The following is a 12,235-nucleotide window of genomic DNA, read 5'->3' on the forward strand; positions in this document are numbered from 1 at the left end:
GGGCCTTGAAAGAAATACTTAAGGATATCAAGGAAGATGGTGACTATAGGCAGCTTTTGCCAGAGGCTTCTGTCTAGAGGAAGACTGCTAAATGGAAGTGGACACAGTGAAGTCAAAGGTGGAAAGCTGAGCTAAGAAAAAAAATAGACAAGTGCACATTGTCTGTGCTGAGGCAAGCTACAACTCCCAAGAAAGACAATCCAAGAAAACAAATTCCAAGCACAGAGCCCATCATCAAGAGGAAGAGAGACCCCACCTCCAAGTGGAAGGCACACTGTGGGCTCTCTGCAAGTGAGCAGAGAACAAAAGACCTCTCATTGTACCCTCTCTCTCTTCGAGAGAGAGCTACTAACACCAGGCCTCCGTCTCCAGGGAGGTCCCACTTGTGAGCCTAGGCATCATCCTGCATGGTATAATATTAAGCAAATATTTTCCCTGCAATTCTGAACTCCCAGTCCACCCTTCCCACCCCCTACCCCCCTTGCCTGGTAGTCTGAAGGTCTGTCCCCTGCAGAGTCCAGAGTGTTTGGAAATTCCCTGAGAGGCTTGGGCATTGTGTGGGCTGCTGGATAGCAACATAGAAAAAGTAAATCAAGTGGAAGCTCGGGGGTACAGGAAGAGTAGGATGCATGGAAGAGAGACACATCCTGAGACGGTGCACAGCAGGTGATCTTTTCTGACTCAGTGACTCACTAGATGGGTCCAGACTCCATCCTCTCAGGTATACAGGACAGAATTACTGTGGATATCTACTATTGGGCCTCTGGAGACCCTATGAACTCTTCCTGTTGAGCAGTGATTGTACTGCTTGGGATGATCTGATTAGAACTTTCAACCTGGGCTGCCCACCCAGGGACCCTCTGAAGTTGAGCAGTGATTGTTTTGTAAGGGGAAAGGAGTGACTCTCATCCTTCAACTGTCACTGGTGTGGTGTGGTGGGGTGCCGCAGTTGCTTGTTCTCTCTCCATCTTGAGATTTACCACAATTTGTTAAAATTGGATAGAAGCTGGCTGACTTCAAGACAGAGCCAACTTGCACTATCACACCATGCAGGTCCTTATAGTTTCTGGCTGCAGCTCTGAAAAGCTGTAGGGGAAAAGCCATAATCACAAGCCCCAGCTCACTGGTGAAAAGCGAGTTAACTCCACTTCCTAGGGACCTCAAATCAGTTTTAATTGCAAAATTGTGGAAAATACTCATGGAGCAGAACCAGTTGAAGAACTTTGGCAACATGAATAATCAGAGTAGATCAAGTCCCCAAGGAAAGACAAAGGAGATGCAACAGAAGATACCATTCATAGACAAATGCCTGAATTGTCAGAAATAGAATTCAGAATATAAATGGCAAATAAAATGAACAGAATGGAGAAAAAGATGGAAATAGAAATCGAAAGAGTAGTTCAAAAGTTGTCTCAAGAAATTAATGAATTCAAAGACAAAGTCACCAAGGATGTGGACATAATGAGAAAAGATATAGCAGAGCTCAAGAAAGTGAAAAAGTTATTCGAGGAGCTTTGAAATACAGTAGAATCCCTCAGTAATAGAGTTAAGCAGCCAGAAAAAAGGATCTCAGTAATTGGAAACAAAGGTTTTGAATGATCCCAAGCATTCAAAGAGGCAGAAAAATGGAAAACAGGAACAGAACATTCTCTGAGAGAATTGTGGGATCATTTCAAATGATCACACAACCTAAGGAAAAGCACATGGTCTTAAAGACAAAGATGCTCTACTCTAAGATATTATGAAGGAGAATTTCCCACAAGCATTGCAAGAGATATAGAAATTCAGATAGTAGATAGTTCCAGAACCCCAGCAAGACTCAATTCAAATAAACCATCTCCTAGACACATTGTAATTAACTTTGCCAAAGTTAATATAAAGGAGAAATCCTGAAAGTAGCCAGACAGAAGAAAAGCATTACTTATAGAAGGACAAATATTAGAATGACTGCAGATCTTTCAGCTGAAACTTTTCAGGCTAGAAGATGACGGTCATCAAACCTTCGATATTCTAAAACAAAACAACTTTCAGCCCAAGGTCCTGTATCCAGCTAAATGGAGTTTCATTTGTGATGGAGAACAGGCATACACGTGTTGAGGAAATTTGCCACAACCAAAAGAGATCTTCAGGAAATACTTAGACCCATTTTCCATAATGATCCAGCACAATGGTCTTCTACAAAAGTAAACTCACCCAGAACTTATCAAACAAAACCTAACTTCCACAAGTATGAAAGGATTAAAAATATGCACTGGACCTGTGAAAAATATGATGACCAAAACACTACTTCTATCAATTCTCTTAATTACTGTGAATGGCTTAAATTGTCTTCTAAAGAGGTACAGATTAGCTGACTGGATACAAAAACTCACGCCAAGTATCTGTGGCCGTCAAGAGACTCATTTTGCCTCAAAGAATAAAAACAACTAAGGGTGAAGGGATAAACATCTATAATACAGGCAAATAAAAATCTGAGAAAAGCAAAGATTGTAAGTTTATTTGCAAATACAATAGGATTTAAACCAATGAAGATAAGGAAAGACAAGGATGACACTACATATTTGTCAAAGGAAACACTCAACAGGAAGAGATTTCAATAATTAACATTTATGTGCCCTACCTGAATGCTCCTCAATTTATAAAGTAAATACTAATGGATAAAACCTATATGATATCTTCCTGTACTATAATAGTTGGAAATTTAAACACCCTTTGTTAGTTCTGGATAGATCCTCCAGGAAAACTAAACAAATAAATAATGGAATTAAATTTGATCCTAAAACAAATGGACTTAACAGACACGTACATAACATTTCATCCTAATAAAACTGAATACACATTCTCCTCACCAGCCCACAAATCATCCTCCAAAATTGATCATATCATAGGACACGAGTCTATCTCAACAAATTTAAAAGAATAGAAATTATTTCTTGTATCTTCTCAGACCATCATGGAATAAAAGTTGAACTCAACAGCAACAAAAACTTCATACTCAAACAAAGTCATGGAAACTAAAAAGCCTTAGACTGAGTGATAGCTGGGTTAAAGATAAGATTAAGAAGGAAATCATTAAATTGTTGGAACAAAATGATAATGAAGACACAAATGATCAAAACCTGTGGGATACTGTAAAGGCAGTCCTAAGAGGGAAGTTTATACCAATAAGATTAGAGTCCTTATAAGGAGACTCCAGAGAATTAGCTCTCCTTCTCTCTTTGTGTAGAGGAAGGGCTGCATGTAGACACAAAAAGGCAGCCTTCCACAAGTCAGGAAGAGAGCTCTCACCAGAAACGGAGTTTACCAGCACTTTGATCATGGATACCATTCTTCAGAACCATGAGATAATACCTGTTGGTTTCGTTTGTTTGTTTTGTTTTGTTTATTTCAGATTAATATATGGGTACGAACAATTAGGTCACATTGTTTGCATTTGTTAGGTAAAGTCCAAGTTGCAGTTGAGCCCTTTACCCAGGAGATGTGTCATATATCCTTATGTTGTATTTGTATGTGAGAGCACACCAATCCCTCCCTCTTCCTTTCTTCCTTCTCCCTCCTCTCCTCTCCCCCTCCCACTGAATGGCCAAATAGTATTTCATGGTATACAGATACTATAGTTTATTTATGCATTTGAGTTGATGGACACTTTGGTTGCTTCCACATCTTGGCGATTGTGAATTAAGCTGTGATAAACATTCTATTGCAAATGTCCTTGTGGTAAAATTAATGTTTTCTTTTGAGTATATGCCTAGTATTGTGCAAATGATGTGTAGAGGGCAGATATGTCAAGCTCTCTATTCAGCTCACAGCAGGAGGGAGTCGGAGGGGGGAGTCAGTGCAGTAGGTCCCCTTATCCAGCTTCAGGTGGCTGGGGAGCTGAGCTACATGGAAAGCCTATGTTCTGCCACCCACAATCCACACAAGTAGAAGGTCCTGTACACCTTTGTACCCAAGGGAACAAAAGTGGCAACATGGCAAACAACTACAACCTAAGCTTCATTGTACATAGTTACGGTTATCTAAAAGCACAAAGAGTCTTATATACCATCCCATTTTTCCAGGGGAGGGCAGTCTGTGCAAGAGATTCCAGATAGTTTTATCTCCTCTCATGCCCATGGTGCAAGGAAGCCCAAACACTTTTATCTGTCCTTACACTAGTAAAGGGACTGGGGAATCAAATGATAGCCATCTGTTGTTGAAGCCACCCAGACTGGGTAGTTTATTATGGCAACCCAAGCAGACCAATAAAACATTTGGTAAGGTACCAGTTCAAGTGTCTGACACACTTAGAAGTTGTGTTGTTCATTTTCTGATTGTTGAGTTTTAACATTTCTGTGTATATAAATTCTTTTTTTTTTACATTTTATTTATTTATTTTTAATTTATTGTTGGGGATTCATTGAGGGTACAAGAAACCAGATTACACTGATTGCATTTGTTAGGTAAAGTCCCTCTTACAATCCTGTCTTGCTCCCCAAAGGTGTGGCACACACCAAGACCCCACCCTTCCTTCCTTCCCTCTCTCTGCTCTTCCTTTCCCCACCCCTTCCTCCTTCTTTCTCTCTCTGTTCTTCCCTTCCCCTACCCCCACCATGTCATTAATTGTTATTGTTGCCCTCATATCAAAATCGAGTACATAGGATTCATGCTTCTCCATTCTTGTGATGCTTTACTAAGTATAATGTGCTCCACTTCCATCCATATTAATATAAAGGCTCCATTTTTTTAATGGCTGAATAGTATGCCATGGTGTACATATATACCGCAGCTTGTTAATCCACTCCTGGGTTGGTGGACATTTAGGCTGTTTCCACATTTTGGCGATTGTAAATTGAGTTGCAATAAACAGTCTAGTGCAAATATTTTCACCTAGTCTATAGTATACTTTGATTTTTGTAGCTGTGAATCCTTTGTTCCATAACTGTCGGCTTAAGCAGTTATCATTCCCACCTGTCTATAAGCCCTTTGAAGATAGGAATGGAGTCCTTAAATTCAAGAATTCCCCCATAGCCAGCACAGAACCTGGCAGAAGTTAAACACATAACATAATTTATTTATTAGTTGGAATAAATGAATGTATAGTAACATGAAAGGAAGGACCAATGTTTTCAAAGAGGAGTTCAGAGTTAGGCAGAGAGCTGGATTAAGTCCACTTCAGAAGAAATATCAGCATCACACAAGTGAAGGTTTGCATCACACAGACAGGAGGGGCAGTATCCTACATACAGCTCAGAGAGGCACCTGCCTTCAGGGCCTCAAGAAGAGGAGACCAGGGAGGACCTTGTGGAGACACTGTAAACTTCTATTTCTCTAAGTTTCTGTGCTTTCTTCCCTATGGAGGGAAGTCAGAATTTGGGATGCCTGAACCATTTTCTACTGTGTCAGGGACCAGATCCCCTAACCTCTGTTCTTGTCCCTCTGACCCTACCCCCTGCTCTGACCAAGGGGCAGCTTTCCTAAAGCTGAATCCTGACACTGAAAGAATTTGGAGGACATTTTTTTCCAACCTCAGAACCTCTTCTTGATTTGTGTTATTTAGTCCTTTTCCAATGCTCCTTTCCATATTTTCCAGAAATCCTGAGCTGAATCTTACTCCCAGAAAAAGATGAAGTTGCTCCTCCTCTGGACTTTCTTTAAGCTGTCTGGTGAGTGTCTCCATGTTTGTCTCTTTATTTGCTAAATAGAAATCCCAGGGAAAGCCTTAGAGATGGATGAAGGCGAGCAAGAGGCACCATTCCAGATGTCAGTCCTCTGTCTTTTGCCACTGCCACTGTCCCTGCCAAGTTTTGTCCCATGACAGTGCCTGCCTGCCTCACTTTGGGTGGAATGAGTGGATGCTTTGTTGGTGGGGGAGCTATAGCCACTGAAACTCTCATACCAGGCCCCCTCCTAAAGAAAAGCTGAGACCTGACTCTGGTCCTGGCTGGAACAGGATTGATTTTCTTCACAACAAAGGGCACAGCAAGTTTTGGGGGGTTAGAGAATTCCTGGCATGTTCCAGTTACTCAGGAAAAAACTTGGAATTATTCGTAAATTCTTTCTTTCTCTTGCATTCACACTCAGTCTCTTAGGAAAACCTTTTTGGCTTTTATATTCTAAACATATCCCTAATAAGCTGAAGTCTCACCACCTCCACTACTCATGAGGGTCTAAGCCATCATCACTTGCCTAGATTATCAAATGAATCCCCCAATAGGCCCCTCTGCTTATAAATTCCTATACTCTCCAGGTTTTCAATGAGGAAATTGTCATCACCCCTTAGCTGAAAACCCTGAAATCCTTCCACATTATATTCCAAAGACAAGCTCAAGTTCTTATAATGGCCTGTCCTCCATTACCTCATTGGCCCTCTTTCTTGCTCTGTTCCCTTTTACTCACCCTGGGTCAACCACTCTGGCCTCTGTGATGTAACTTCAGCAGACCAAAGCACCCTTGCTCCAGCTGTTTCTTCTGCCTGGGATCCCTTAATTTACTTGACTATTGGACTTCCCTGTCTTCAAGTTATTGTTTAGTGTTGCCTGTGAGCTTTGCCCTGACTACCGATTTAAGACTACACAAGGCCTTGCCACACACGTTACCTGGACACACACACACACACACACTAGTAATACCATTTCCTCATTTCCAGTACTACTTTTTTTCCCACATAGCAGTAATCACCATCAAATATTATAATATTGACATATGATATTGTATATTCTATTTTTTATTGAATATGTCCACCCACATGAGAGCATAAATGTCCGTTTTGTTCACTAAAGAGCCCAAGTCCCTATGACAGAGCTCAGCATTTATTCTTGAATGAATGAATGATACCCCCTCCCCCAGACTGTGTTAGCATTTGGTCTGTTCTTGTAATGGCATTGACATCATTCTGCCTGGCATTATTGTAAGGGGAAAAGGTAAGATTTGTCAAAGCATTCTCCAATTGGAAAAAAGAAAAAAGAATTAATTTAACATAGAATGCACTGCATTGTGGATGGTATTTTTAAAAGTTTATATTTAATCAGAAAAGGATACTGAATGTCCTTGAATGCCTTTTCTGTGCCTCTTGAGAGGGTCATATGGTGTTTTTTTCTGCTTCTGTTCATGTGGTGAATTACATTTATGGATTTACATATGTTAAACCAGCCTTGCATTCCTGCAATGAAGTCTACCTGGTTGTGATGTATACTTTTTTTAATGTGTAATTGTATTCTATTTGCTAGAATTTTATTAAATATTTTGCCTCAATATTTATTAATGGTCTGTAGTGTTCTTTTTTTGTTAAGTCTGTCCTGTTTTTGATATCAAGGTGATATTTGTTTTGTAGGAGTTAAGGAGTGTTCAGTCCTTCTCAATGATTTGGAATAGGTTTTGCAATATATGTATGAGCTGTTCTTTGAAGGTTTGGTAGGGGTATAAAGAACACTTCCTGGGTAAAGGACTCAGCTACAGCTTGTAGTTTACAAATGCAAATAATGTAACCTAATCATATGCATCCTCATATTAACCCAAAAATTTTTTTAAAAGTTTGAATTTTAATTTGAAGACTATTAATTGACAATTAAAAAGGCAAATGTCTTCTCACTTTTTGAAACAGATGTGTATCTGCCATTTACCATTTTCTTTATGTTTTAAAACAAATTTTATAGATTTAGTTCCACAAAGGTGGAAAAAAGGACAGGGGAAACTTAGACCATATTAAATGACTTGACTTTAGTTTTCCCAGTAAAGACTGACTGAAAGATCTCAGAATTTCTTGTGTTTGCTTCTCTTTTCAGGTGTTTTGGCCTTTAATCCAGATTACATGACTGGCACTACTCCCCCCTATTTGGTCTTCTTAAGATCTGAGTACTTGCCCTGTGCTGGAGCCTTGATTCATCCCCTGTGGGTGATCACAGCTGCACACTGCAACTTACCGTGAGTGATAAGCCACCAAAGTTACTTCAGACTTTGGGTTTTCAGATTAGCCATAGACCCTGATCCCTGCCTGGGACCTTCTCCCAATTAAATGGGATTAGGAAAGCCTTTGGAGGCTGTTCATGGGTAGAGCAAAAAGTCTGAGAAGGGCTAACAAAGGCCCCTATGGTTGGATAAGCCATCTATACTAAATATTCTCACAAATGTTCTGTATTTTTCCAGGAAGCTTTCTGTGATATTGGGGGTTACAATCCCAGCAGACCCCAGTGAACGCCATGTGCAGGTAGTTGACTACGAGAAGATAATTTATCATCCACGATTCTCCATAACTTCTATTGATAATGACATCATGTTAATCAAGCTCTCAAGAAAAGTTCAACTTAATAGTTTTGTTTCAGTGGTCAACCTGCCCTACCAGCCTGCCCCTGTGAAAAGCCTATGTACTGTCTCTACCTGGGGCTTTAATGTCTGTGATTCATGTGAGTTCAAGATACAGGTGATATCTGTAGACTTCAAGACATTATTCTGTCAGAATTGGACACACTTCTATACTTTGTCTATTCTTGGCTTTTTCAATTCTGATCACGGAGTCTTTTCTTCTTACCTCTTTATCCTTTTTCTTTTCTTTCCTTTTTCCTGTACCTCATTGAAATAATCCTTTGAAGTGTTTTTTACCCACTCTTTCTATTTCATCTTTATATTCATATATGATAGAAGTGATTTTAGAAGAAAGGAGATATTTGTATTTTAGCCCTAATTTGCTATCTAACAGCTAGTCACTTCACCTTGGAGCCACAATTTTCCACTCAAAATAAAAAATAAAATAAAATAAAGCAAAACATTATTAGGATGTTTTCAAACTGTTACAGGTAATTAAGTGACTTCAGTCCTTGAAATGTCATGAAATAAATATTAATGTATAAACATAAGATAAATGCATAATATGTGCTAAATCAGATGGGGTTAACTTGCAAAAGATTGTAATAGAGATACATACTTAAAAGCTTAAGGAAAATATTTCTGAAAAAAGCATTTTAACTGATAACATGATAAACATTCACTCAATTCTTTAGAAAATTGACAGAGGGCTATCATCATTTTTGTTAGTAGACGTCTTCTATACAGAATTTGAAACTACTAAACTAGGTATCCTATGCAAGCTTTATTCTGTGTCTCATACTTCAGACTACATGAAAATACTTTGAGCATGTTAAATCATCTTTCTGTTTTCTAACTGCCTTCGACTCCATCTCAAAATTTTCATGTAATCCTAATTAAGTGTCTATAGCTGTTAATTAAGATAATGGTGAATCCTGGCCAAGGAGAGTTGATTACCTATAAGCAAAACAGAACAATGATATTAAAACTTTACTCATGAGTAAATTTATCTGAGTATATATAGTATATACATCACACACGAGACACCATGGCATGGACAGGAGATTCATTTTAAGCAAGTGTGCCAGGGTACATTCATTCATCCGCCTCTCTTTTCTTCTTTATGAAGCCAAGGGGAGCTACACATTTACCCTAACATTGTTGCCATTACTCAATCCTTTTCACAATGCTCTTTACTACATGTCTTCAGACTTTTGACACATTTCCCTGAATATATCAAGAAGAAGAAATGATTTGTACTTCAAGAGTAACTTTGATTTTTGGAAACAGCCAAATGTCCTTCTGGCGAGCAGTATGTTTGATTCATCTGGGTTATGACACCTGAGTCAAAAAATATATATATGGTTACAGAAAAAAAAAAAAAAAACAGCTTCTTTTGATCTAGCTCATGACATAGTTTAGGTAAGCATTCCCTAAAGAAGTATCCCCACCCCACCCCCAAAAATGGTGGAACCAGAAAATTATCATTGGATTAGAAAATAAAGCAAAAGATCTCAAACTTTTTTTTCAAACTTTAATGTATTATATTCAAATAAAGATGTTAAAGTAAATATATATCTTCATAAAAAAACCCAAAATCTCAAAATATAGTACTTTTTCTGAAGAAGAATCCTTGACAAGAACACTTAACCATATGTATAGATACTACTTTCTTCTTGTTCTCATTTTGTTTGAGATTGAAATAACTTTGTTATGAATGTACACAATTCACAGTATTTGTGGACCATTGATATAAAAGAAAGAATTTGGATTAGGAACCAGGAAACCTAGTTTAAAATCATAGTTTTACCACTTACCAGTCATACAGAAGTAAGAAAATTACTTTTAGAGATATTTTCATGCAAATATTGAACTTTGTTTTGACCTGAAAAATGAGAAACGAAGCTACATATGTATAAATTCCATCAAATTTTAAAAATTCTATCTCAGAGGACACCCTTTAAATGTTTAAATTCCCACAATATTTTAAAACAACTTGCTTCATTCATTGTAAGAATGTCTCATCTCACTTCCAAGAATTTAACCACTTTTACATTTGTACCATGAAAAATTGTTTCATAATCTCCTGTGCCCAACTTGTCCTCACTGCCGCACTTCTAATTTCTATCAGTGTTTGATCTCTTTTTCTTTCTGATGGTGGAAGGGAAATAAATTTAAAGAAAAAAAAGTAAGAGGGAAGGGAAAGAAGGCTTGATATTTAAGAGAACACTTAAGGAAGTGTGACTTCTCTTTTGTCTTTAGCAAAGGATCCTGACACACTGCAGAATGTGGATATCACTGTAATCTCCAAGGCTGAATGCCAGTATGCCTATAAAGTCCATGAAATCAAGGAAAGCATGCTGTGTATTGGCATTGTGCCAGGAAGGAGGCAGCCCTGCAAGGTATCACACTCTCAATGCCTTCATTTCCCCCTTTTTATTCCCTATTCTTTCTAGGAAGATAACCAAGTTTCCTTTTCTCTGGCAGGAAGTCTCAGCAGCTGTGGCAGTCTGCAATGGTACGCTTCAAGGAATCCTGTCTTTTGCAGATGGATGTGTTTTAAGAGCTGATATTGGCATCTATGCCAAAATCTTTACACACAAAAACTGGATTGAGAGTATAATCCAAAACAATTGAGTGCCCACAGTGGGAATTCTGGATCCTGTGACATAGCAGGTTCCCATGGCCAGCCTCAGAATTAAATTCGAAGTGACTCCTCCGCATTGTGCCAGGCTTACTTGTCTCACTGCTGTGAAACAGGAAGAGAGCTTCAGCAGTTGTTTTATGCATATCTTCACTGTGACTATTCAGAACAACCTTCTTCCCCTATCGATGAAGAAGAAAGTTTCAAAATTCTTTAGGCTGTCGGAGTTTACGACATGGGGATTATGTTCTCTCTAACAAATTGACAATTGACTTATTATCCATTGGCCATTCCATAGCCATTTGGGGCATCAAACCCCTCACCAAACACACTGAAGTAGAAAACACGTGCTTTGGGTAAAGGAAGTCCGATGAAGAGTGACTAAACAGTAGTACAGGGGAGGGGAAGGCAGTGGGAGGCATTGCATGTAGCTTCTCCTTGCCCAACTCCCAGGTGTCTCATAGATACATTCTGGTCATCAATTTTGAAGGATTCTTCTCAGTTTTGAGACCTGAGAAGTTAACACAAAAATACTGTGGCCATGATGTAGCAGATAAACAGGAAACCCAGGGCGGTTTTTCCTGATATGTGTTCACCCTTCACAGTATGCCAACCGCCCTAGACCCCACTTGATCACCCTCTTTTCTTCCTTTACTATCTTTTCATCCCACCTCTGCTGCTTTGGTTAGAACCTGAGAGCTTTAACTGATAACCTTTTATGAGCAGTTTCCTTTGGCCAGCTGATTGAGGGTTAGCAAAACAAAAATGAGAACAGTTTTAGAGAGTTTGGTCAATGACTGCTACAAGGACACTGTGGGAGCTTCACAGCCCAGTTAGGGAGTATGAACTATGAAGTGCAATTGTGACAACTTCACCTTCACATATTTTATTAACTAAAAATTTCTTTCAGGGACAAACAAGTAGTTTAGAGCTAATTTTACAGAGGAGCACTTCAGCCTGTAAAGGTGTCTCCTCGTTTGAGCTGGTGCTCAGATTTCAATAGGTCATTCTGATATTGTAAAGGGCCAGCTGATTCTAGAGAGGGGTGCATAAAGTCACTGAATTCAATGTGCAGCACTAACCATGGGGATCCACCTCTAGCACCAAGGTGACATCCTTGCTTGGAAAACATATTCTTTGTTTGTGGAATACATAAGGCACTCAGGTAATTCAAGGAATGTGGTGCTAGGACAGTGATGACTATGGGAGAAAGAAATTTCAAATCCAGAATATGTAATTTGCAATAAAGGCTGATAATTATTCCCTCCATGATGGAAGGGGCCCAACGCCCAACACATGCTGGTGGGATGT

At 39.0% G+C, this 12,235-nt stretch overlaps 1 protein-coding gene across 1 annotated transcript; it reads left to right on the forward strand.

Moving 5' to 3' along the window:
* Positions 1–2,167: 2,167 nt before the first annotated feature.
* PRSS58 (protease, serine 58) lies at positions 2,168–10,917 on the forward strand. The gene is made up of 5 exons (XM_023514197.1): positions 2,168–2,183; positions 7,764–7,902; positions 8,125–8,381; positions 10,543–10,682; positions 10,768–10,917. Exons 1-5 carry the CDS (start codon positions 2,168–2,170, stop codon positions 10,915–10,917), a joined length of 702 nt encoding a protein of 233 aa, XP_023369965.1.
* Positions 10,918–12,235: the final 1,318 nt, after the last annotated feature.

The sequence above is a fragment of the Otolemur garnettii genome, unplaced genomic scaffold (genome assembly GCF_000181295.1).
Source record: "Otolemur garnettii isolate 467f Iridium unplaced genomic scaffold, OtoGar3 scaffold00049, whole genome shotgun sequence".
Lineage (NCBI taxonomy): Eukaryota > Metazoa > Chordata > Mammalia > Primates > Galagidae > Otolemur > Otolemur garnettii.